Source organism: Lagopus leucura, unplaced genomic scaffold (assembly GCF_019238085.1).
Source record: "Lagopus leucura isolate 7727_CA_CO unplaced genomic scaffold, USGS_WTPT01 Super-Scaffold_739, whole genome shotgun sequence".
NCBI classification, from domain to species: Eukaryota; Metazoa; Chordata; class Aves; order Galliformes; family Phasianidae; genus Lagopus; species Lagopus leucura.
The window spans coordinates 18,816,354-18,844,205 of NW_024962255.1; the positions used below are offsets into that span (position 1 = coordinate 18,816,354).

At 43.3% G+C, this 27,852-nt stretch overlaps 1 protein-coding gene across 1 annotated transcript; it reads right to left on the minus strand.

Moving 5' to 3' along the window:
• Positions 1–623: 623 nt before the first annotated feature.
• Positions 624–27,003, minus strand: SLC16A12 (solute carrier family 16 member 12). The gene is made up of 7 exons (XM_042863085.1): positions 26,859–27,003; positions 10,289–10,481; positions 8,652–8,755; positions 7,399–7,542; positions 4,595–5,186; positions 3,300–3,559; positions 624–2,391 (listed from the first exon to the last, which is right to left on the minus strand). Exons 2-7 carry the CDS (start codon positions 10,381–10,383, stop codon positions 2,129–2,131), a joined length of 1,458 nt encoding a protein of 485 aa, XP_042719019.1. The 5' UTR covers positions 10,384–10,481; positions 26,859–27,003; the 3' UTR covers positions 624–2,128.
• Between the last annotated feature and the right edge of the window lie 849 nt (positions 27,004–27,852).

Here is a 27,852-nt window from a genome sequence, read left to right on the forward strand (position 1 = left end):
TATAAACAGGAAACCCTATGAAAAAATATCTTGAAATTGTTTAATACAATCCCCGTATGCCAATAATTTGTTACCAGATTTGTATTATTTACCCATATCAAAATGTGATAGCACTATTCCAACCAGCTTTTATAACATGCAGTTATGGCACCAACAACTGTTGACATATCATGATGTGGTAAAGAAAACCAAACAACTAAATTTTTGTAAAACGAGTGTTTGATCACTTATAAATTGCTGAAATAATCTCTTATAGACCACACTACTCCCTATTTTTTTAATACAAAACATTTGTAGTGGAATCTAAAACAATATTTTCATCACTACTAACACACATAACATCTTTCTTCCAAGTGTGCACATTGTGTCCAACTCACAAAATACTGTTTTGTTTTTGTTTTTGTTTTTGTTTCTTTTTATCAACGTACACTAAAATGAAACATAGGACCTCAAACTCATTTGCCACACAGAACTGAAGAAAGGCTGTGCTGATAGTTTTAAACAGCTTTGGCACTCTCACCTCTTAATTTGCGGTCTGTGCAGGAATTCACACTACTTGCTCTGACCATAGTGGGGCATAGCAGGACTGGTAAATGCTTTGAGCACAGACAGCTGAAGTCAAACAGTTTTAATGCATTGTATTTGAAATATGCATGAAAAATAAAAGTAATTGATACACACAGTATTGATAGATATAAAATACATTATGACCCTGTGACTGTTCTCTTATCTAAGTCAAAGTCGTGAACAGCAGCCCGCGTTGGTCTCCCCCTTGAGGCACAGAATGGAATTGGACACCAACAGCAAACACCAAGCGTACTGCAGGCGATCAATAACATTACAGCATTAATGAAACTTATCTGGACTCCAATCAATTTGCTAATGAATAGACTACAGCTTCATACATCATCAAACAGAAAAAATCTTCATCTCAGAATGTGAAGTTTCTCCATCTCTTAATGGATTCACCAAGGAAATGTAGAAGCATCCCATTTTTAATGAACTGACCATCAGTAATTTGCGTTATGAGCTACATTCAGTCTCCAGGTCTCACAAAGTAGCCAGTTGTAGTAAATATCCCTAGCACAAGTAGCAGGAAATCATTGGCAAATCACAGCTGTTGCTTTCTGTCCAGAACAAGTGACCTGATCAGTCAGTACAAGTGAGTAAGTAGAATCACCTAAAGATACAGCTCCTGGATGCAAAAAAGGGACACTCTGGCCATTGCAGTACACAGGAGCAATTTGTCAGCCAACATTCTCTTTAATAATAGCTGGTGTGGTGAGCTATTACTTCTCAATAATCTGCTTGCGCAGATCTAATTTTTCCTAAAAGCTAGAGATGTTCAGATGGCAGAGCAGCCATGATCCCTCTTACACCCACTCAGAAAACACCAGCTGGAGGATCATACCTGGAATGTCAACATTCAGAAATTCAGCCTCTAGAGGTTTCCAGGGAAAAAAGCAACCAACCAAAAACCACCAGCAACCAAACCACCTGAACATTTTGCTGCAGGGGGACTGGGAAAGCAGCTCTCAAGCCACCCTTGAAATGAACTTGCAACGTATGCACAAGATTCAGGCACACTATAGAAATTAAAGCTGCTTCAGATATACTTTCAGCATAAATCACAGCTTTCTGTCAGATTTTCTAAAAAATGACTTTGGCATTCAAAACAGTCATTGGCAAAGAGATGCAGCCTAAAAAATGGAGAGGCTTTCTGGTGGCACCTGTGATTACTCCACTGAAAACTAACAGACAGGAACACTGAAATGTCTATTTCATTAATACTATTTTTTAAATAATTTAAACATTATTTTTCATCTTTGGTGACTGATTATTGTTTTCTTTTGATCATAGCCAATTATATTTTTTCAGGTTACCTGTGGAGTCAACATACTGCTTTAGAACTAAATCTGTTGAAACTTTTATCTACCAACTCTATTCTCAGTATAGTTTTGATCTACTATTGCTTCAACTTCCTATGCTGTTTGCAGATCCTAGCCTATCAAAACATGACAGAAATAACTGGCCTTGTGTCACAGGACTATCATTTTCAGCACTGCAGCATGCTGCAGTCTCCTCTGTCTCATCGTAGTTGCACAGTACTGAATCTTGACAGTGATTGTCATCTGTTGCTGTAGCTGTTCGTGTCCACAGGCAAAAACTCAGCATCCTTGTGGTCTAATTCTCCTGTGACAGAATAAGCTATTGCTCCATTTGTCCAGATGTGCTGTTTGCTGTGAGTATCGTTGGAGAGTGACTTCAAACGCGTCCTCTTCATTTTCTTTGCCATTCTGGCAAAACATAATAACACTGAACTAAATATCATAGAAAATCCACACAGGAGGAATGATGCCGTGTAACTGCCAGTTGTATCCACAAGCCAACCTGTAGGAAGACAAATTACATTTTTTTATTTACAAATCCTGTGATCAGCTGCACTTTGGGGATTTTATCACATATGAATACCATAAAACCAGGGAGGCTCACATCACTGTCACTTTTCTTTTACCTCTTGGGGTGGGAGAAAATTGGTCCATAGCATCAGCAGGAATATAAGATTTTTATGGGTTTTTGTTTAGATGTCAAGCCCACAAGAAAAACACAGCAGTCATCCCCACAGTACTACATAAACATCTTCACACCATCAGTCTTTAGACATGCTTAACAACTTAACTACTGTGTGCATGAGATCCTCATACCAAAATTGCTAGCAAGCTGCACCCTGGGCTCATGCATCAGTTAAAGCATTTCCTTTTGCAATATCTTTTGCTATTGAAAATTAAATTAAGAACTTCAGGAACAGAGATTAATTGGAAATTGCTGTGAACAGCAGACAAGATATGCAAGACATACCTATACATGGCTCACTGGAAAAAAACTCTCTAACTTTCCATAATATTCAAAACTATGTCAAGAGCTTTCCAAAGAATAACAAGAGTAAAGTTTCCCATCATCACTCTTTTGCAATTTAACTGTTAGGGAAAATGATGGGTGAGCTTGGGACAAACAGTAGTGAAACTGACTCAATCATCTGTCCAAAGCAGCTCAGAGATGAAAAGATTAAGTCCTCATGATGAAAAAAAAAAACAAACAACAACAACAAAAAAAAAACCCACAAAACTTGGAATGAATTGCTTCAGCTAGCATTTTCAAAACTGCATAACTCCAGAGAAATCTTTCATTTCTGCACGATGTGAAGTGATAATGTCACAGCCCTTAGAAGCTTAGGTTATTCTGCTTTTGGTCAAGAGGTGAAAGTAATAAGATTACAGAAAAGTCATTTGTGAACTGACCTGCAACGGGTGGGCTCACTAGATATGGTATGGCATGCAGGAAGTACACAACACCCAGTGCTGATGATAAAGAAGAAGTTCCCACTACATCCGCCGTCACAACAGGGATCAGTGTTACATAGGCACCGTCAAAGTATCCAAAGGTAAATGAGAAAGGCACAAGCAAGGGGAAGTTTTGGAGAACTGGTAGGAAAAGGCAGCAGAGGCCATCCATTCCTACAGCAAAGAGGTAGCAGAAGTACCGATATTTTTTCAGACACCTGCAAATTTCAAAACAGGAAAGAATATCACTGGACACAGCACCTCAGTTGCTATGTAGCATTCAGTCTCTCTCGCTTACATTTTGCTCAAATTTAAGTCCATCTTATTACCCAGGCTTCTAGATGAAAATCTCAATCAGCAATGAGGATAGATGCCAACCTACAGCTGCAGAAACCCCTGGAGAACAGCAGCCCAAACTGCTTTTAGGACTGACTGTAGTGAGGGCAGCTCCTCACCTGCCAAGATTATGCAGCCCTCTGAAGTTTCAGTGCTCAAAGCAGTATTTCACGGGCTTTCCAGCTCAGCAAGGCACTCCCAGTACTATGCATAACAAGCTATAGCACACCTCTCTCAGCTGTCATCTTTCACATCAGCCCTCCAACGATGGAATTAGTGAGAGCCAAGCAAAATGGCAATTCCCCCTCCCTGTCTCACAAAACCAGTGATTGACTTTTCCTAGAAACTGAACAAACACAAAAATAATGTGTCTTTTAGAATCAAAACACCTCTTAGTTTAGTCAGATGTTCATTTCTCAGTATACTAAGAAACTTATAACAATTTTACATCAGTGCTTATGAGTATATGCCTGACAACGGTAAGCCAGACCTTTGCTTTTTCTCCATTACTTCTGTACCTTCCCAGCAGCACAGAAGAGATGAAAAGGCACAAATTGTCCTGTTGCGATTACATACAGAGGATCATGCTTGACCATATCTTGGGCAAGAGGTTACATTTCCAAGGTCAAATGCAAGAGCTTTGCACAAACACTTTGTTTCTTCAGGTGAGAAAAAACAACCACACACACACACACACACACACAAAAAACAAAAAAACAAAAAAACAAAAAACCACCCAGCAAAAGCCAATGAAGAGACAAAACATTTCTGAAAGTTAGATTGTGTGTTGGTTTTCTGGAGAAGTTACATGTGCTACAGAAAATGTCCATAATGTTAATTCTTATATGCATTGCACCCTACTTGCATGCAGCCTCCTACTGGCTAAAGCTTGCATTTCCTTAGCTATAAGCCATTACCTTCTGTCTGTTAGCCATCCAAAGGTGATATTACCAATGATATCAATGACGCCAAGTATGGACATGAGGAAGGCAGCCTGGTGATGGCTCACTCCAACGCTTAAAGCATAAGGCACTAAGTAGACAAACAGAGGGCTGCAGCCGTATGCCATAAATAAAACAGACAGTGCTAGCACCATGAAGCCTGGCATGAGTAAAAAGTCATATTCCTTCCATGAACAGTAACATAAACACTCATGTGACCATGTTTTGATTAAAGGTGAACAGAGAGACATTCTCTTCAAGCCTTGTTTCTGTGCTTCAGGGACATAATCTTTTTCAAGAAGTCCCGGAACTGTTTTACGGTCCTCCTCAAGGGCAATAGGTCGCATCAAGGCACCACAGACACAGAGGTTCAGGACAAAACCTCCTAGGATAAGTAATGCCCCACGCCAGGAAAACTGCTCGATTAAAAGTTGAACCACAGGAGCCAGGATGAAGGTACCGATTCCACTTCCAGACATAGCTATTCCATAAGCCAGGGCCTTCCTTTTGTTGAAGTATTTGCCCACCATTGCAATAGCTGGAGAATAACAGAGAGCAAATCCAAGTCCTAGGAAAGAAAACACAGTGCAGATGGTTTAATTCTGAGCATAACATATAAAAAACAATTAAATTAGCCACATAGTTTACTTCAATTACCACTTCAACGAATAGTAAATTCTTCCTGATTCTGCATCATGAAGTCCAGTGTGGGAAGAAACCAGGACGACTCCTTCCTTCCACTATCAGGGCCATTGATTTAACCTAGCACATCAGTATTAACCCAAAATAACAAGGCTCAGAAAGGAGCAGTTGTGTACTTAATCACAAGAACAGGGCTATCAAACACCAGAAAAATGGCATGTCATCTCCTGGATACCAGATAAGGTCTTAACCCCGTGCAGAGACTTTGTGGGGCACGTTCATGAGGCAATGCTTTGTGCTTCAACGTAGTGCAAATCCAGCTGTTAATTTTCAGATCACAAATGCAGTACAAGGAGTCTACCTCTGTCACTAATATCCTGCACTGAACCTTTTTCAGTCAGCTCAACTAACTCCACAGAACAGCTGGCTGGAGTCCTGAGCATTTGTAAATCCTTGTGCACAAACAAAGAGAGGAAAAATGCTCAGAATACAAAGCCATGTCCAAGCCAGTAAACATGTAAGATCCACCTCTTGGAAAAGATCACAACCTTCGCTGCAGAAACCAGAGAGATTGTAACTATTAAATGTTTGTTACGGTGCTAAAACATTTATTTCCAAATGAGACAACAAAATGAGCTCCTGAATGGAGTTCTGGAGCATGTCCACATTTGGGTTAAAAGTGCCCTAAGGGTCCCCAGCAGAATGTGTCAGCTGGGAAGGTAATCACCTGTGCCATAAACAGCTTGCAAGGTTCTCCTCAAAGGCCTCTCTGTGTTGGGCAGGCGCTGAGCTGAGTGGATTAGAGGGGATGAGGAAAGGAGATGGCAGAGGAGCTATGACAAGTATATTCAGTTTTGAATGAGGTGGCAGGGAAAATAGGTTCCCATGAGCCAATGAGTGAAAAGCGGAAATGCAAAGTTTGGGACTGAAAACATTTTTATACCTCTTAGAACAAGCTCTGCTGTTTCTCACCAGTCAGTCCCCCATCTCATCCGTTTCACTCTTCACAGTTTCAAGTTCTGCTGCTTTTATGGACTTAAGACTGTTTTTAGTTACTTTCTGACCTCCTTTATGTTGGAGCATCACCTCCAGCCTTTACCAACAGTTATCTCTGTATTAATCAGTCTCTACAGACTAGATATTAATTGCTTACAGAATGGACAGCTTACAATCCCATCTACAAAGTGCAATTGGGTTTTCACCCAGTATTCACTGTGGTTCTCACTAAGGAAGCCTCAGTAGCATTAGGGTGGTATGTGGCACAGTCCTTTTGAGCTACAAGGAGCTTTTTTATTTGTTAGGAACACATTTGTCAAAAGATTAACATTGTAATGCAGGAACTACATGCGCTATTAACAAAACAAAACAAAAAAAAGAAGAAATCCTTATTGAATAAGCTGTTGGCAGCATGTGAACTGCAGTAATTCCACCACCTCATTACTAAACAGCAGGGGACCAAATACAAGGGCTTATATTACCGTGGCTCCCAGGTCAGTATTAATGAGGAAGGAATGTCAGTGTGACCATGGGCACCTCTCATATTCCTCTGTGCATGACAATGCACAAACACATGAAAATAGGACAGAGCAAAGATACCTGCTGTCACCATACCTGAATGCAAATGGAGGATCTGCTACAGAAATACCATTAGCCAGAGATATGTTTGATTTTTAAGAGGAATATAATGCAGATAAAAATAAGGTGCGCAGCTGAGGTTCTAGGTATTCATCTACTTACTCATTTTGTTTCGATTTACATTTTATTTTTAATTTGCAAATATGTGGGAGGCATTCTAGAACTCCCATCATAACAACCTCCTCCCAAATCACAGGCAAAAGAGGAAATCTTTTTGGGTATCACCTACTGCAAAAATCCTTCCCAACATCCCAAAACTTTGGAGCTTTATCCATAGCCCTCAGTGGAGCAATGGTAAAGAGATAGATGCTTTGCAGCATGCCGTATCTGGGCTGCATGAGACCCACTGACTGCAGCCAAACCCTCTTTTCCACAATGAGGTGAACAAGTTGCTGTGTGGTACTATGACATGGGGAGATCACCCCTCTTTAAACGGAGGACCATCATTTTTGACATTCCTGTGCTGCTTTCCCAACTGGACCAAGAAGGTGAGTGTCACCTACCTGTAAGGACTCCTAATGACAAATAGAGATGTTCCAGGCTGGTGGCAAAGGAACTCAGAATTAGTCCAGTAGATGAGAGCAGCCCTCCTAGCATGATACCAACTTGGCAGGATACATGATTACTGATTAAACTCCCAAGCGGGGCTTTAAAGAAACAAAGCTGGCAGTTAATAGCAGGTCTTCAGACACAGTTCATTGCAACAATCATCAAGGGAAGTCAGACAAAATGGTGATCAGGATAGCCTTTCAACAGTCTCCCTTACTAGAATGGGGTGAGCATCAAAAACCTAGAATTATTTTCCTGAAAGTCAGGATAAAAGTGAAGTTTACAGTAGCTCTTTCAGCAGATCAAAATCACCATGGAGCACAATTACTCTGCATATTCGGGTGTCAGGGGAGGCCATAGCAACAACTACAAGTGCCCACGCTGTTCTTTAATCCATGCTTACAACTGCAGAGACCTTCCTCAACTTGCAATCCATACTTCAGCCCTGAGTAACTCCAAGTGCCATTTCTGAGGGCACTGTGTGAGACATAGAGAAGATCTCACACCATTTGACCACCCCCTGAGCCACCAGATCTGTCCTGCCCTTCTCCAACAATGACAGTTCCCAGGTCACCCTGCTTCTACCAGGGAATGTCATCACCAGCTCTCTCCCTCCCTATTTCTATGTCTCATTTCAGCTGTGTCCCTGTGCCTTCAAAGCAGTGCCTGTGGATTAACCCCTCTACAGCAGGATCAGGGCCTGGATTTTCACCTAATTGCACAGTTTTGAAGTAAAACCCTAAGAAATTCAGAACAACTGCTGAACCGATGCACATAATTTGTGGTAGCACAAAATTTTCTTTTAAAGGGAAATAATATTTGTAAACACTAGTGGCTAAAATGAGGAGGATGTGACTTGTTCCAAAGGCAAAAAGTACAGTCTGTGCTAATTCTCAAATATGATTCCAATCAATAGGCAAAAGAAATGTGCTCAGCTAACAGCTCTCAAAAAACTTGTCCCATTAGACCTCATACATTTCTGCAAACTTAGATCATTTAACAAAACAAAATTCTGTTTCTTTTCTTTAGTGTGAAGTCAGTCTCTTCCTGCTCAACTACACTAGGGGAAACGGCTCAGATACACCAGATCGCTGAGAGTCCACAGCATCCATCCTCCCCAGCCTACTGCACTGGCTGATGGGTGCTCCCAAAACAGATGGAGCTGAAGAAAAGGCAATCATACTACTTGTAAAAACACAATACACACCACAGAGCATCGTGGCACAGTCGACAATGGAGTGGATCCAAGCTGTTCTGGCATAATCCTGCCCAAAATATGCCTGGAACTCCACAAAGAAAATGGAGATACACCTAAAGAAGAAAATACAAACACCAAATTGTTGAAGATTGCCTCCCAGAAAGCAGCAATCTCATTCTTCAGAGATAAAGAGAACTGGTTGGAAAGTCCTTCCCCAGCCTCCAACAACAATCAAATCTGTGATTTGCCTGGATCCCAACTGAAAGGAGATATTTTTAGAGAGTTGCAAGGGAGTACTGGAAATGAAGATAATTAATGTATGAGACACAAGACATGAAACGGTGCATGCAAGTTTAGTAACCTCAACAGAACTCTACATGAAGTACTTATGTTAGTGTGATTCAAGCAGGGAAGAATCCTTGCTTTGCATTGGCAACAACTGAATCACAAAATGGCATCCAGCTATGATCCCAACAGGGGGATTAGGCTGATTTAGAACATATTTCAGACAGGTCAGACTAATCCAGAGGGATTATCAATATTAAACACTGCATTTCTTATTGTGGTATTTGCTGCTAGATTTTTGTAACTCATATGATTTTTCAACTGAAATGAAACTGAAGTTGTAACTATCACCAGCAATTTTTAGCCACATCATGATGTTGTTACCCTAGTACACAAAGCTCAGCTCCTGCTCCTGACTGCCATGCTTGCTCACTGAAATGGTGCTCACGCCTGTGCAAGCAGAGCAGGTGTGGTATAACACCTGCAGAACCAGCACCACCTATAGCTACATGTTCTTACATGCACAAGTACAAAAATGGTAGCAAGTGCAAAGCAACAACTTCCAGAGGATAAAAATACCACAGGAGCCAACAGCTCTTCCAGCACTTCTTTAAAACATCTCCGGGAGTGGTTACTCCACCTCACTGCACAAGCACTAGTGTTTCACCTGCCTCTGCAGGGAACAGATGAATGGGTGCACGGCTCTTTTCCAGCCACTAGCAGCAGTGGAGATCTCTTTTTCCCTCTTTTCTTTCTACTCTAAAACATGGACAGTCACTTTCTTCATGTTTTTTTCTTGCACATATTTCACTTTCGTATGTTCTCCAGATGTTTAACACTTGTCAGATTATTTATTGGGCTCTTTCATGTTTCATATGTGAAAAAGGAAAGAAATCCACTAGGAAATCTGCATTATGGAACAGATATGTTTGCATGCAGATACTACCATCGTGTCAGCATTCACATGTCCCTTCTGTGACGTTTATCCCAAGCTCCTCATATTCCTACACCTGGCAATTTTATTCTAAACATGATATGAACGTGAAGTAGGAAATGCTGCGTTTGCGTCACACTGCCTGGTCAAGAAGTTGCTGCCTGAGTCTCTCTCCCTCACCAGAGTGCCTGCCTGTGCTTAACACAGCTCAATGTCCACGTTCACAGAGAGCGGGGTCCTGCCACCAGCCAACAACAAAGCGACCCAGCAGCAGCTGTGGAAGCCATCTCACCCCAAACATACACATCACATGTGTGCAAAGCCGCAGTCTCTTCCTGTTCTTTCTGCTTTTGAGAAACACTGTTGAGATGAAAGTGGAAAAGAGGTAGCACTACAGCAGGCCAGAGCCGAGCAGCAGCCCCTTTACCTCGTCACAGCCCTGGTGCAGATAGTGACCAGGAAGCAGCCGGCCACAATCATCCAGCCCCAGCCACCATCAGGTGGGCCGGCACGTGGAGCCATGTTGTGACGGGGCGATGCTCCTCTTCCTCCTCTCAGCAATGCTGGTTGGTTCCCACCAACACACACCAGAGAAGGGGGACCCAGAGGCTGCTCGCCATCTGCAAAGAAACAGGCAGAGAGCAGTCAGGATACAGAGCTGTGAAATGTAAAGGTGAGTTTTCCTTCTAAACACGTGGCATTAAAATCTGTTGGAAGCAAGGCTGAGTCATCAGAACTAGTCCTCACGTCTGGTATCTTACACCAGGGTGATCCCCCTGGCAGCTGCACCCTACTACACAGCAGGCCTTTCCCCACAGCTGTAACTCACCCTGCTGCTGCCCAGAGCTGCAGCTCACCTCAGCAGGACTCCAGCACCACACACCAATCTCTGGACTTCATTTCAAACTGCAGCCTCTGATTGAGGCAGCTCTACTTCTGGTACACTGTTCGGTGCAAAATTCACATTTCAGGGAATACGATTTTAACCTTTGTGTAGCTTGCAAAGGCAGGAGTTGAGTCCAAAAGCCAATGCCTGTGCTGTAGTATGAGGCTCCTGATCCTTTGTCACCTCACCCAGTGTGTGCTTGTCAACACTTTCAAGCAGTGATTTAAAGCAGTCACGTCTGAAACAGTTTCCCTATCAGTGGATGAAAATGCCCATAAAAAGATGCCAAAACTCTATGAAATTGCCATCCAACTACTTAAGCTGAGAAGGCTACCAAGAAATATCCCACTCTGTGTATTCTTCATGTATCATATGTTCATGCCTGTTGCTCCTCAGACAGTGAACTCTCACTTATTTTACTTGAGGCAAAACATCCCATACTCTGTGAGTGTATTTGGAAAGAAAAATGATTGTTCTGTTTTCTCTCTTTGTATGATAGGCTTTACTAGTATTTATTTGTAAGTAAATATCTGTATAAAGCTTTCAGTGATTCCAAGCCCAAATCCAAGCCAACTATAAGCATCAGAACATGCACTAGTGCACTCTTTATTACTCTCTCTTCTTCTATTGTGCCAAACATCCATTTCATCATAAGTTAAATAGTGTTTTGAAGTCTCTACAAAGTCTATGTTATCCTCTGTGCTTATATGGATTCTAGCACGAGTGATCTTCACTGTAGCCTGAAGTACCAGCCCAATATAACATGCATTAATCAATTACAGGAGAGCTCATATAAGGTAAAAAGAAGCCCTAGTGACCTGTTTCACTTGTCACTTCCACAAAGCTCTGGAGAGATATACATATATACATATATATGTTGTTCCACTCCGCATCATCATCTAAGTGCTCCACAGTTCAAGAGTAGGCCACATCTCAAATGGGACATCTGACATAGCTGTGTTTTGGATCACACAGCAGTGGTCACAGCAGCTCACAAAGATCAAACAAACACGCAGCTGGGTTATCAGGGCTTTTGAAAGCAGCCCCAAATCCGGTATCTCATGCACGCTTCCAAGTGAGGGTAAAGGGTCCCAGATGGATGCAGTCTTTACAAGTTCATTCCCACAGCTGATAAGAAAAAGCACACAAAGTAAACAAGATCCAAGTGAGTTAAACATTTCAAACTTTGTCTTTGAGGTATTCAATTGCTAAGACTCAAGCAAGTAAAAGATCAATGAAGTTCCAGAGCGGTGACCAGGGCAGTTTTCCTTTTCTGACACGACTTTCCAGTACGAAGCTAAATTTGCCTAGGCAGCTGACAGAGCTTTCTAAGCAGCCTGTTAGATGCACACACGATCAAAGGACACTACTGGCCTCTTCACAAGCCTTGTGACTTCTTCCTTGAAATGTAAAGTCCAGTTTTTGACCTATTTACTGCAAGACAAACATTCAGCACTACATGGACCAGTGTATACCTACACCCTCCTATCTCACTATGTTTGGAAACAAACTCTGACAAAAACAAAACATGATCTCTTGAGGAACCATATGAACAAACTGAGGAGAAAAGGTACAATAGACTGCCTAATGCAGTAAGAAAAGAAAGCATTTGTACAGGCAGAGTACTATAGCATTGCTCACAAATTCTACGCTAACAGACCATTATGGAAGCTGAAAAAGCAGGTAGTCAGAAGTTACAGGGGCTCCAGGTTCATGACACAGAGGTCACATCCATGGATTTGCTACTTGCTACTCACATTCTTTATTTGTCTTCCAGCATGTGCTGCAAATCTGTGAGCTGACCATACTTCTCATGCGCTGAATCGATCCATACAGCACAAAGGCTTACATTACTTTCGGAGCGAGCTGATATGCACTAATGACTCATTCTTGATGGTTTTTTTCTTTTTTTTTTTAAACTAGTATTGTCAATTATCCACCCCTTTCTGTATAGCTCCAAGCAACAACTGCTGATTAAATATGTGCAGCTATTAGATTGACAAGCTATCTGACGGTGAAGGCTGTGTCCTTACATGATTCTTCAGCCTGGATCAGTGAATGATAAGAGCAAAATGCACGATTTGATGGCAACAGCCACATCCCTGCCTATGTAGATGAAAACCAAAATGCAACGTTTTTGTGGGTATCCACTTCTAATCTAGACACAAAAAGCTGGTAGCCAACCAAGCATAAAGCCAGGGTGTCACAGATTGGTTACACCCCTGTTTGGCAATGAAGTCTCGCATTACAACATTATCCTACCGAATTCATTTGAACAAGAGAGCAATCACCAAGCAGCAACCACATTTCATAGCCAACACTAGAGATCTCAAAGATGGATTTACTGCAAGTTTAATGTGTTAGGTTCAAAATGCTGGAGTGATTGAATAACCCCTGAAAATCCATGCCAGTCGCCTGAATTAACAGCGTACTGATAAAATGCCATTGACATTTTACTGGCAATCAGGAGTAACACAGTTTGGTGGAGTGTATATAGGCACATGATACATCCCAGAGGGATTCAATGCAGTCCAGACATACCTTTGCAGCACCCTTTAGCATCTTGGTACGGCAGAGCTTCTTATTTTGGATTGAAGCAACGCACTTCACCATCCCTCCTGGAGGGATGGAAACTGCATTTCAAATTCTGGTTATTAAGAGTGGAAGAGGAAGTTCCGGAAATGCCAGAAGAGATAACAATAACTCTGATTTATTATGCATGTTATAGTAAAGTAAAAATATACATACTATCTTTCAGAGGAGTCTACTGTCTCCAAATAGAGAGCCTAAATTCATTTTTACATACACAGCAATAGCTGAGTGCCAGGAGCTCAGCCTGGGTCCCTGGCTCAACCTCCCAAACAAAATTAGGGTGTGAGACCCCAGTTTGTGTTTTAGTTGTTTATAAGCACACTTGTGAAGCGTTTGATGACATATCAGGCTAAGCAAACATAGATTAGGTACTTGGTTACATGATTTACTTGTCGATTTTATTTCCACAGAGCCCTTCCTACCAACACACACACCAACAGCAAACATTAAATGAGGCCACAAGCAATTGAAAACAACTACATTAGAGATCTCCGGCACACACAACAACAGAAAGCCCATAGCAGAACCTGTGCAAACCATCCCCTTGACTTACAGCCACTGAACTTAGTTAAACAATTACCTTTCTTGCTGCATGAGTCTAACAAATACTCAGTATGACATCCTAGCAAATGCAAGCTGAAGTTAGAAAACTTCACTGGCTTACACCCCGATGCTATTTTCTAATTATCCATTCCATGAGCGATACAAATTGCAGCCTCTACAGATGAGGACAGAGACAGAAAGGCCGCTCTTCGTGTAGTCACTTATCTCCTCCTGATCCCACCTTGGCTGGTTCTCATGTTCTGTCTTTTCTTAACTTTGTGGTGCAAGAGACCCTTGCTATGTATGTTGTGTAGTTAATCACTCCCCCTCCCCCCACAGGGGTTGGCCTCAATCTATACAACAGATAAATAAGCACAGGATCCCACACACCCATGGATACCTGTTTGGCAATACAGAAATGTGCACAGCACAAGAACTTCCTCTCTGAATCAGTGCAGAATTGAACTACATACATACACACACACTGTACATGCTTTACAATGCTTTCACAGCAACGACAGCAGAACTGAGCCTGAGAAACTCATGTCAGCCTATGTCTGAGCACCTGGCTGCACTCCCACAGCAGGTTCACTTGCTCAGAGGAATTTGAACTCTGTTTTTCTGGTGAACAGCAACATACACAGCTCTCAAAGGCACTCTGAGAACATTTGTGCAGGCAAATTTTATGAAGTACAAAACAGCCTAAGCTCAGCTGGAGAAAATCCATTAACGCTTAGAGTGAAAGATAAGGGTCTATTTGCTACAGTTACCCTGTTCACCTAGCTCCAAGGCCACTTCTGGTATTTTCCTCCACATGCCTTATTTGCATAGCTCCCTAGGATAGATTTACTGCATTTCTTACTTGTCTTTAAGATCGTATTAAGCATTAATTAGTTGCAGGGCTTTGCTACATTTATTCATGCTAACTTCTTACTCTTGTTTTCTTTTTCCCTTGCCTCAACAGCTGCATCTTTAATAAAAAACACAACTATGACCTAAGAAAAACAAACATGGCACAGAATGAGCAGTAAAGGGTGGGAGAGAACACTACAATGCTAGAGAATAGAAAGAAACACCGTTCACATTCAGTGACAGTGGACAATGAGACACTTAAGGTTTAGTATATCCCGTGCTTTGAAAGAGTTCATTTCTTCAACATGCCTCGCATGGTCATGGATAGCCTCACCTGTAACTGTGTAGATCTGCTGTAGAGAAATGACTTTACCCCAGCAGCAGATGAAAGGAAAGACAAAAAAAGGGAAATAGCCCTCTCTATGCCACCATGTAGTCCCAGATGTCTCACCACACAGGGCCAGACCTCCCTTCCCCAACAAACACCACAGGCATGCTAGCACTTTAACCCATCTCCTACATGACACCAAATACAGCAGAGCACATTCAAATAGGACACAGGAGACAGTGATAGACGTACAAGTGCCTGTCAGCTGGGTGGCCTATTAAACAGCACTTTTACAACCTCCTTTTGCCTTTTTAGCCCCTCACAGTTGCACACCATGGTAGGCACCTCAGTCAGCAGTCTGGCAGCTAGCTAAATTCCAAGGTCTTCTTACACATAAGGGAAGTAAATGCTGTCGGATTCTGTGCAGCTTTTGGCATTCATAGGTTATATTTCTATCAGGTATATTTTTCTATCAGGTATATTTTTCCCAAAGCAAAGCTGTCCCGTTCTACTCCCAGGATCAGCTATTTAACTGAAAAAGAACAGTTTGTTTTGACATCTGCTGAGACTATTTATCAAAAATTGCAGGATTATGACCTCTTGTTTCAACATGACCCCAGCAGTTCCTTCCAATTCTCTGCTCCTAAATAAAAATACCTTATTGAGCATCTCAAGGCTGCAGGGTAAAAAGGTGACAAAAGTATTACAGTACAGTATTATAAGATAAAGGTGACAGGGTATTAAAGGTGACAAAACTTTATGCTTTCCTAACACCAGCAGACTGCTCCACTGAAATCCTCCAGAAATCTTGAGGATTATGGGGTACGTATGTAAGCACAGTCACCTTCTCAGTACATCTCCACAAACTCAGTGCCTCTCCAGCAGTTCAGTAAATGGTTATCATCCACCTGAAAGTTCACTTAGGGAATTGTACTAGAAAAAAAGTAAACATACAAATAAATAAACAAACCCTATTTCTAATTGCTGTCACAGCATTAAGACAAGAACCTTACCATAGCAGATTGTCCTATGTGTTTCACTCTTTGTCCAGTTTTTGATGTGCAGTGTATCTGAATCAATCTGGATACTTTGCACATGTGTAACCCTTTATGCTTCTTATGGAAGGGTTTCCCTGTGACACCAGATAAGAGCAAGATTAGTAGCCTATTTGTATTCTGATAGTGCTTCGGGACTTCTAATCAGGAAGTGGGGGTCACAGTGCCAGGCATCACACCAACATTTAATAAAGCTTGCTATCCAAGATGTCTCAGGATAGAGAAGACAAAATGTGAGAGTACAGTTTATGGACTGCCATCCATCAGGACACTGAGCAGCAGATATTGTTCATTTGCTTGAGTTTGTGCCTGTCGAGAAAGGAGGTAACTGTTGAAGATGACAGACTGACTGGAGCATAGATGTGGGGCCTGGAAAGCAGAAAGGAAAGTAAAGGGATGCTTAAAAAAGCAAGTCCAGAAGGGAGGTACTGAAGAAGTGCATAGCTGAGTGGGGCAATGCAAACAAGGGGCAGGAGCTGAGAAATGTCCTTTTTATACAAGAGTGAAGATACTCAGAGCTGAAACACAAAAGCAAAAATGGCAGAAATAAAGGCTGCAGAAGGACACAAGAGCCCACGAGTCATTGCCTTGCTGAGTGGCACGACGCTGACAATGCTGGGAGAGGAAGAGCCATGCTACCACCCATCACCAGTACTTCACAGCTGAGTTGTTCACATGTGCAATTTGCCAGAAATCTCTAAATGAAATGGTGCATCCAGAGCTCTACCAGAAATACTTACTGTCTGCTGGGCCAGGAGTATATGGGGGAGCATAAGATACTGTCAGAACCCTGTGATTGCTAATTATTTTTCTATTATGTTAATGTGTCATTAACAGTGACTAAACATTTTATCAAACATTTCTCATTTGTAATTTAAGTAGGTGATGCTCCAACCACTTTCTGAGTCATTGCTATTAGTTTGAGAAATGAGAAATGCAATAATCTGGATCAGGAACTTAATAATATACCATTATACCCTTAAACAAATATCAACATATGACCATATGTTTGGAAATGTTGAAAAAACTTTTTATTTAGAGGTCTTCAGCTGGCCTTTTTCCTGACGCTGCTGTATTAATTTTTCCACGTTCAGGAAAATTTTACCCCCAGATGGTACCACTGCAAAGCTGCCATGAAACATGTGGAATGGGACAGTTTTTGCAGACTGCCAAGCAGTCTGTTTGGGGAAATTATTGCACTTGCCTTCTTTTACTGTCACTGCCCACTGCATTCCACACTTAGGGAAGAGGGATCCAAAATCGCTCAGATGAATAACATTTGCACTGATAGTTCTCAAGATGTCAATCGTACAGAATTGCTTTCTAATGAGAAGGATGATGACCATTTTAGAAAACAAAATCTGCACCTACAGAACAAGTTATCCAGAAGATTGCCTCTATTTACCAGATGTTCCAGGGCTGCTGTTAGCAGCAATTCATTTTATTTTCCTTTAATATGTGGGATTTGTTTGTAGAAACTAATCGGGCATGGAAAGGCAAGGCAGGCTATTTCCCTTCGCTCACACAAGCTTACCTTTCAGAAGAAACCTATTAGGATACTTAATGCCATATGTGCTCTTCTACTGGACAACACACACCGTATGACAGCAAACTGCCACCAGGATCATTATTTTTCTTGGAAGGCTTACAGCTGAAACCATGAGCCCTGTAAAATTATGATAGCTTTATTCTAATCTCAAAGTCACTATTGTTTTTTTTTTGTTTTCTGTTTGGAGAGCAGTATCATGTACAATACAAACTGTGTGTGAATGAGTCAAATACACACATTGCAAGATAGATAGCCAAGCACCACACACCCAGTTTTATTCTAAGTGCTGAACACACTGAACTGATGGCTTTTGGAAGCACAGAAGACAAGCCTACGCCAAGCCTCAGCCTCACAGAAATATCTTTCTGTTCAGCTTCACAACTGGGGCAACCTATAGCGAAAGGCCCTTGTTCATGGTCTTTTCCAACTAATTCTATGATTCTATGATTCAAATTAACAAACCCAAACATCTCCTTAAATGCTAGAATTTAGATTTTGAAAGGAGTTGCCAGGACCGGTGACATTTCCATTTACTTTACATTAGCTGTCATGCCTTGGCCAATCTTACTGCTGCCTAAAAATGTCTGAATTTTCCTCCTTTGGTCATATGTAATATCAGCATCCAATATAATAAAGGCAGATATATTTACTACTGAGGCCTTCTGCATTTTAACAGCAGACAAAATGATTCATATGTGAATTTTTTCAGCTGAGAGCAATCATATATTATTTTGATAAGATTATCAGGAAACCCTAAACTTTCTAGCCAGCGCAAGGGTAGCCAGGACCTTACCTGCCACAAGGATGAAATCACAGCACATGCCTTTCCTGCACTCCACACATTCTAAGAAAGAGTGAGAAGCTTCTGAAAATGACAACACAGAAGCTGCCAAGCTGAGAAGGAAACATCAAATGCAACAGTGAAAGACAAGGGAACAGATGGAGGTCAAGAAAAAAAATGACACTTTGTTAGCTATAAAAAGTAAATATCTCTCTGACCAGGAAGAACATGACTGACTGCACACACACTGTGAAAAAACGCATCTACTCACCAGTAACAGATTGTCTTAGTGAAATCAAATCCTCTGAAAGTTAACAAACAACTGACACGTCTTGAGCAGATCAGCACATTCTTCATGCTCAGTCTTCCATTCAGCCTCACCAAGCTGCATTTCAACTAGATCCAGAAACTTCTTTTAGCTCTTAGGAAGTCTTTAAAGCTTCAAGAAAAGTGCCTCTGACGAGTGCATATTGGTGCAGCTGCTCGATTACATCATTTGCAGGAAAGACCAGCAAGAACTTTCCATGCTCCTTAAGGGTGTACTTCTAATTACTACAGCCCAGATCTACAGCTTCCAAATTTTATGTTAAAGAATACCTCTTTCTTCACAGAGAAAACTGAGTTTTTTGGTAAGTGAAACACAGGAAACCAACCTGCCCTGTTAGAAACGTTTTATTTTTGCTTTCTAGATTTCCAGCCATTTAAAAATTCCTTTCTATTACTTCTCTGATGTTCCTGTACAGCTCCTCAGCTTGTATCCCCTCAACTCCGTACACACACTGAACTGTCAGCAAGCAGAATATCAGAGCAATTTTTCTCACAAACACTTCCATGTTCACATTAAGGAACTCATGGAGATGTAACTGGATAGAATGCTTGAAAAAATAGCCAACCAGAAGAGGTAAGGGATTGGCTTAACTCTTAAAGAGACCAAAGACAAGAAGGGCCTCTGCAAAAAACCCAGGGGGCCCCTGGCAGAAAATCTGACCTGAAAGCAGGGAGGGCTGAAGTACTACAGAAGTGAACACTGAGCTGCATGAGGAAGAATGAGACAGTAGGAAAACAGGAAACCAGTTTCACCAGATTGTATCATGCTTTTCTTTTTTCTTCAGTGGCTACACTGAAAAGGCACAGATGGCTCTGTAAGAGGAAAAGAGCGCCTATGGAGCAGCAAGACACACATTAGAGAGTTATCTTGCATTTAGACAGCAATGATAAGAGAGACCATAAATGGCAAAACTTTAAAGGACCTAAAAAGGGGGGAAAAGAAAGAGACTGATGCTATCTACAAAACAAAAAACTAGAAATGTCTCTAAGAACCAGTCACTAAAGAATTGATAAAAAGGCTTTATTTCTTCCCATTAAACTCAGTCCTCCCCATTAGAGCAGCAGAGCATTTACAACCACAGGACCAGCTCAGCCTGCCCAACGTCCTGTAAAACACACAAACACTCCTATCAGCAGACTCACAAATGGAAACACTTCAGAAGCAGACTGTGCAGGCTCTGCCACTTAACGTGACCCCACAGACCAACTATGGGCAATTTATCACAACATTCTGAACTGTTACTCAGAAACCACTACATTAGGAAGTGTACAAGACCAAACACCTGGCTAAGAAATGCAAGAAAACTGCAGAAATAAGGGTAGGCCCCCCGAGCTGGTATTGTACTTCTACAGCAGTTGTGAAGAACCAAAAAAAACCCAAAACCAACTAACCAACAGTCCTGGATCTTCTATCTCAGTTTCCTTCCTGACGTTACTGGTCAAGGAGCCATCATGAAGAAATGTACGTGCTAGCTGCTCAGATGGAATAGTCACACACGCACCATTTGTCACCATGTGTGACAACTTAGGAACCAAGAGTCAAGAGATTTCAAAGAAGGACTCTATTAATTATCCTCTTATCCTGTTATCCTAACCAACCTCATAATTGACCCTCCACTAGATCCCATTATCAATAATCCTTTCAGAGACATTGGTTTCACTTTAAACAGCTTATCACAAGTAATGTCAAAATAAAAATAAAAATGATCAGACAGTAAGAATTACCTTCATCATTTTTTAAAAATTCTTGATACAGAGAGAGTGACATTCCTTAAAATATTTTCCAGATGGAATTAAGGGAAAAGAAAAAGAACAGAGTATACTGTTGTTTTTTGGGGTTTTTTTGAGAGCTATTTACAATAGAAATTCACCCCATCTAAGGAATCAACAATTATGAGATCCTCAGATTACTTAAATTGCAGTTTCTGAAATAGCTGAAAGAGTGGCCTGCGATATTTCAAAGAACCGTTGTTACAGGGAACTGTTGGTTTACCCCTAAGTTCATTGACACCGCAATAATGAAAGATAACCTTGAATTCATGTCAAAAACAGTAAACTAAATTTAAGGGAAAATGATTAATATTTTAAATTTGCTGAGAAATATCTCAGCTGAGCTAAACTTCCTTTATCACTAAAGTAACACCAGTACATGGAAATATGTTGCCAGCAACTTCTGCCTACAAACTTGCTTTCTGAAGGAAGCTCTGTTCAGCCTGCATCCTTCAAATCCTGCACTGTTACATCATGCTCCCCTTGTGCAGGCAATTCAGTTAGGTCAGGTTATATTCGATAAACTCTAAGCGACTATAAGCTTTCAAGTTCACTAAAGAAAAAAAACAACTTTTTTTTTTCTTCAAATCAGTCCACAAGCTAGCAGAATTCACTTACCTCCATAAAACACTCTGCTTGCTTTCACACATCGGTTCTTGCTGTCACCGCTTTCACAGACTCTTCCTTTCATTCTTTCCCCATACATTTGTTAGTTTACTGCCAGGAGGCAGTGATATATTGCCAACACCATTTACTTTCTTATTATATTCTTTAGGAGCAATAAAGCCAACATCACCCGATATTCACAGAGTATGAGCTTTTCATATGTCTCCCAAAAACTGCTTCCTCATCTAGTTATACAAGACAGCAAAGTTGCCCAGTAAGAGCTCCGTGCAGAAACACCTCAGATGCCCACACAACAGATGCGAAGCACTTCACTCTCTCACCCTTCTGGCACACCAGCAGTGCCTGGAAGCTCAGACACATCACACAGGGGCTTCGTCTGCACAGTGTGCCTGACAAGCACCATTGCACCATGTAGATTTCTATTCCCATAAGATTACTCTTTCCACAATTAATTAAGGTACAAAAATAATTAAGAATAAGCAAGCTGGATGAAATTGTTTTATTTATTCCCTTAAACTTGCTTTTCATCAGGCTAGATGAATGGGCACTAACAGAAAGAACCACAAATGAGATCAAGGTGAAATGCTGATTTCATGAACAGCAGCACATGATGTACCAGGTATGGAAGAACTTACAGCACGCCCTAAGTTACACATCCTCCCTTGCACTGCCTTGCTGTGCTGTCCTACACACAGCTCCTCCAGGTGCCTCAGCAAACCCAAATGGGAGCTGCCCAAAGCTCAGGCCCTGTGCTGTGCTTCCAGAGGACCTCACTGTGCTGCTTATTTACTTCACAGTCGCACATCAGTGTGCAAAAAATGAAAAACAAGTTTGATCAATTCAATCCTGTTCCAACTGCTGAGATTTTCACAGATTTAGGGTAGGCATCAGGTCCTTCAGTATATAATGAATTGCTTTAGATGAGGAAGAAGAACATACCAATTCCATACTCCATAACAAAACCAGCTCTTATACAAAAAGCCCTGGATGTTACTGGAGCACAGCACTACCACCTCTCAAGCAGAGAAATTACCTGACTGTTGTGTTCCCATTCCATCACAAGGGGAAGAGCTGCCATTTTCAACTCTTTCTGCCCAGCCCATTTCCGTGCCAACATTCTGTCTGCCCGCAGGAACACTTTTTTCAATCCCTCAAGCAAATGAGATGCAATTTTGCTCATCAGATTTGCTACTTCTGACATCATGCCATAGCCATACCAAGGAACATTCAAGCTAATTAAATGCTGTTTCAGAACTTCAGTTATCAGAGAAAAACAGAATCAACAGAGGACTGTTAATAAATACATTTCTCAAACGCCTATTGCCTTTATCTAGAAAAAACACTGTCAGTTTGTTAGGTGTAACAGATCAGATAGCATGACTTCAAAGCTTTTATTTGTTTGGTTGGAAGAAAGTGTAATTTAAGGGCAGAGTCGCATGAAAGCGGAGTGCCCAACAGATACAGCTAATAGTGAGAGAATCCCCCAGTACAGTAACATGCTGCAGCACTGGGCATGGCATGTGATCATGGTGAAAAAGAGATGGGCACAGATGGCTGCAGCCAAACAGAGTTCGGCCCTATCCCAGCAGCTCCTAACTCAGCACCAACAGCCACTGTGCTGCCTGAACGGGCTCGAAGCACCTCTGTCAGTGGGGACTGATGTTGTCAAACACCAGCTCAAGGATGTGAGCCCAAAAAGAGACACGATGAAGAGGTATCTGCCTGCATTAACAGACTAAATCAGTATGTTTCAGTGGTCCTCGAGAAGTTCTCAAAGCCAAAGAAGTTTAAGATGTGCACACAATGAACACTTAAAGACAGAACTTATTAAACATTGTCCCAGAAATACATGGGTTGTTAAATAAGCTCCCAGAATGCTGCGGCCAGCAGGAAAACCATCTGGCTCACGCTGGACGCGCTATTTAAGAAGCTCAACAGCAGCACGGACTCCAAGAAACCCCCATAGAGGCAGAGGAAAGATCCCACTTTGCAGATTTGCATTTCACATCTGGGAAATTTGAGTCATCACATCCACATTGGTACAAATCCAGAAACCGCAGGAAGGAAGGAAGCTCTGAATTGGGGGAGGGGGGTGGAAGAGCAGGGGACTGTTTCCACATTCAACAAAGGGAGAGAGAAAGGTCAGCGCTGCCCTGCTGAGGGCTGTGCGTGGGGAGTTACATTCCCAACTTCAAAGCTACTTCAGGTCCTGTGCAGAAAAGGGGATGCAGGAGCAAAGCAGTGGTGAGCTGAAACATCTACACACTTTTGTACTCCAAACTCACCCACAGGGTTCTATGCAACAGCTGAGAAACACCTTTTATTTTTTTTAATGGTCCTAGACAATGTTTTGTTCTCCTACCTATCTCCTATCTGGAACTTCGCTTCCAACTTTTTAATCAAGAACTGAAGTGTATTTTACTGTATTTTCATCTGCATTCTTACCTAATGCTCAGAATGAATTCAAGAGAGGTTTTTAAACATTATGTATGGTGCTACTCCATAAGAAGTGGACTGTAAGCAGGTGTGTGGGCAAGCCCCCAAGCAGAGCAACAAACAGATATCTGAGGAAACCCAGAAGTGCAGTCACATCTCTGGGCAATCCATGGACATCGCTCTGATGGTATCACCAAGCATCAAGACCAGAAGAACCATTTCCTCTGTGCTCCCAAGAAGCATAGGCCAGCCACCATCTAGCAGAAGGAAAATGTACACTTCCCAGTCACTCCCTGAGTGCACACTAAGCCCTGAGAGGTGGGAAGGGTGAGCAGTTTGTTCTCCATAAGTAGCCCACCAGTGAATTACAACAACAATAACATGCACTGTAGCTAAATACCCACACATGGCTCAGGGCAGCATGTTACCATTATTTCTGGACACTGCTTTTGGGACCTTCTGGTAGCAACTAATACACTTACTGTTTCAGAAAGTATTCAAGGACAAGATTCCATGGAAATCCCACAGGTTCTTGTGATAACCACTATGGGTAATGAGAACAATATTTAACAGTTAAAAAGCATTTTCTAGGAGTCCAGTGTATCTCAGAGGCATTACTTCCACATTCATTTTAACTCAGTACAGAGACTTCCCCGACGTACCTTTGCACCAGCTCCCAGCCCTGCTTGCTGCTGCGCACACTGGGCACACAACACGTGTAGAGAGATCACGGTTACACACAGCTGATCACACCTCTGTTATTTACACCATATCCTGAAATTCGTACCAGAGTCAATATAATCATCTTACAACAAAAACACCAAAAAAGGAGAGAAAAGGCCCATTAATCCTTTGTAAAAAACGTTGTAATGCTGACTGAAAGCAAATGTTGATGATCACTTCGCATACTGCCTTCTCAGTTCATTACTTCAACAAATGAAATGAGCAGAAACTAACAAATATGATGAACAAGCATAAAAGTGCTGCTTCTTTTGCGATAAGTGCCAAGGAAAGGCAGCCAGCAGACAGTGCTCTGTGACGGCCTGCAAATCACCAGCACCAAACTACAGCCAAGCAGCGGTTTCCCAATGGCTTCTGCACTGCATGCAAGATAATTGATCACGTTTACTAATGAAGAGGGAACTCATATTAGCTCCCTAATGAAATACATTGCCTGGCTCCCTGGGCAGCACCACAGCCCTCAGGCTCTGGGAAGAAGCCTGTTACAAACTGCTGGCTCATCTTAGTGCAGTAGAGATGAGCAGATGCTGAAGCTGCCCACAGCCGTGCCTACCTTCCCAATGCCAGAGCTGCAAACCCACTTGTCAGCACAGCCGAGGCAGTGCTACAGCACCTCAAGGCACAAAGCGGGGCTGACTGCAACCATTCAGCCCACAGTGACTCCCATTGCAGGGAAGGCTGTGCACGGGCTGCAGATCCTACCCGAGGTCCCAACTGGAGCCCTATCTTATTAGAAAGACAAACACAGGAGACTGTAACTCACCCTCATGTACACACCCTGCAGGCTTAAGCAAGAGGAGAACAGAGGCCACATGGGTGTCTTCTCCCAGGGCTGCCTGACTGCTGGCACATGCTGGCAGCAGCTCACCTCCTGCTACAGTGCAGCAAGTGCAGGCAGCTCCCGAGAAAGAAAGCACAGCTCTCTCTGTGGTTCACTGAGCCACCACAGCAAACATCTCTGATTCTGATGAATAAAAAGAGTGAGCAGCCTGGGCGTTGCAGGCTTTGGTTTTAAAGGGTCACACCTTTCAGAGTGCTCCGGGTCACAGCTGGGAGCCACTGCGTGCGGAAATGCTGCAGCACAGCAGTTCCATTGCTCCCAGCACAACCTGCAAGGCACCCTCAACCACACAGCACCTGGGGGATGTGGCCAGCTCTCCTTGGGAAAGAAACAAAACCCTTTTCCTCTTAGAAAGAATGCATAAAATGAAGGATTGTCTTTGTTTGTTTTTAATCTGCTTTTTAAAGCTACCAGACTATGAGACAGTCCAAACTGCAGCCATAAGAAAAATAGTAAAAATCACATTTTTCTTAACTCAGTTTGTTTCAGGTTAGGGACGAGTGATTTCCCCTGTTAAGCACAGGCTACCATAGCACATCATTGCTCCCCCAAGCTCCATGAATGCCAAAGCATGCTGTCACCTCCAAGCACACGCACACCATACAGGAGCAGCGGTACCCTCTGAGCTTTCTTACCAGCTGCAGCTGAATCACAGCAGAGAAACATTACAGAAGTGAGAACAAGAAGGAGTCCCAGAGCTGCCTGCAAAAGCAGCAGTCCTTTCCAGACTGGAGTAAATCATAGAGATTATGGGAAGTTTACAGCCTGCTGGCTGCGGGGTCTCACGGTGCCAGTTACAGCGGTGCTGTTTGCATAACCCCTTTTGCCACACAGAGTGTACATTCAGCACCGTGGGAACACGTAGAAGAGAATCAGTTACACGCAGGTGGGATGAGAGGCAACCACAGGGCTCCCTTTGCAGAATTTAAGGTCTGTCTGTCCGTCTGTCCATCTGTCCAGCACAACATAATGGCATTCACAAAACCTCTACGACACCTGAGTCTGTCGTCTAGAAAATAAAGGCTTAGTTTGCAAAAAGGCGCAGCACAGACACTCCGTGCTGAAGTTAGCGCAGCCAGAACCACACACGGCTAAAGCAGACCCACTGGCTGACGGCTCAGCGCAGCAGCAGAGCGCAGAACCAACCGCTCGTGATGCGGCAGTGCAGACCACACGCACTGACACCGCACGCAGCTGCTCGAGCCGGGGCTCCAACAGCGGCCCCGCGCCTCCTCACCTGTCCTCGCTCTCCGGCCGCTCCCCGACAGCCGCGCGGGTCTCGCGGACGGCCTCTTACGCAACCGTACGTCCCAAGGACCGACGGCCAAACTTCTCCCCAAGGAAGCAAATGGTGTTTGCTCCCAAACATCTGAAAAATCCGCCCCCTGCCCGCGCCCGAGCCGTGGGGCGCCGGCCCGGAACGCGAGCCCGCACGGCGCAGTGCCCGCAGGTGGACCGGGGGCGGGGGTCCCGCAGCGGCGGCGCTCCCGGGGCACTTCCAGCCGCTGACGTGGGAGCCCCGAGGGGTTCGCTAAGAACCTTCGATGAACGTAGAGCCGCCGAAAAGGTAGGAAAGTGAAACACCTCGTTAACAACGCGCATTCGGCAGAACGCCTATATTAAATAAGGGTCGATTCAGCACAGAAACAGAATTAGGGATAGTACTCACCGTGCCCTTTGGCATTCCTTCTCGTTGAGCGATCCCCTGCCCTCAGTCCGACCGCCAGCACGAACGCCCCCCTTCCTCAAGCCGAGGGCTGCGGTGCGCGTGTGCCTAGCACTGCCCCGCGGGCACCCGGCAGTGTGCGGGGCGCGCACCGCCGCACCTCCCGCCCGCAGCGCCGCTCGGGACGGGACCGCCCAGCAACGCCCTGCTCCTCCCGCAGCGGTGGGCAGCGCCCCGGGCCCCGTGTATGCGGGCAGAGCGGGGAGCCGAGTGCAGCTTTTCCCAGCAGCTCTCATTTCCTTCTTATTAAATAGGGAAAAACGAACAGACAGAATTAAGTTCTCTCGTGCAAAGAAACCGAAGCACTATTGATGTTTTATCTAGCTGCCCACCTGGCGTTACAATATCCATTGCACTTATGCGTGCAAACCCAGCTTCCTCATCGAACAGTGAGGCTCACAGCTAGTTTGCCAGTAGGTATATCACAGCTGGGTGTACACCAACTCCTGCACCCACACAGCCCTGGCACTGCCTTACACCATTAGGAGCTGCACTGCTGCTCACTGCATTTTAGACGTCCAAATTCAACACAAAGGCACAGGTCAGGGCAGCTGTGCAGGGACTGCAGCGGGCTTTGGACCCTCAACTGGGAACAAGTTTCAAATTCCAGCAACCCTTTGTTTATCCAAGGAGATAAACCATGCTGGCTGCTGGACATGCCAGGGGCTGTCTGCTGGGGGCTGGAGAACAGCAGGGCTCTGCTCAGAAGGACACCATCACCCTGGGACACCATCCCATGACCCACCAAGACACTGCACAGCCTTTTCCCCTCCCTATTGCCCCACAGTGCCAGGAGTGGGCAGCTGGGAACTCCAGGAGATCCCAAACCCCTCTGCTACTTGGTGGGGGCGACAGGCCAAGGAAGGGTCCAAGGGATGTCCCTGTGCAGGGCTATAGGGCTGCACTCAGCTCCCTGTCTCCCTGGGGTGCAGCTGTG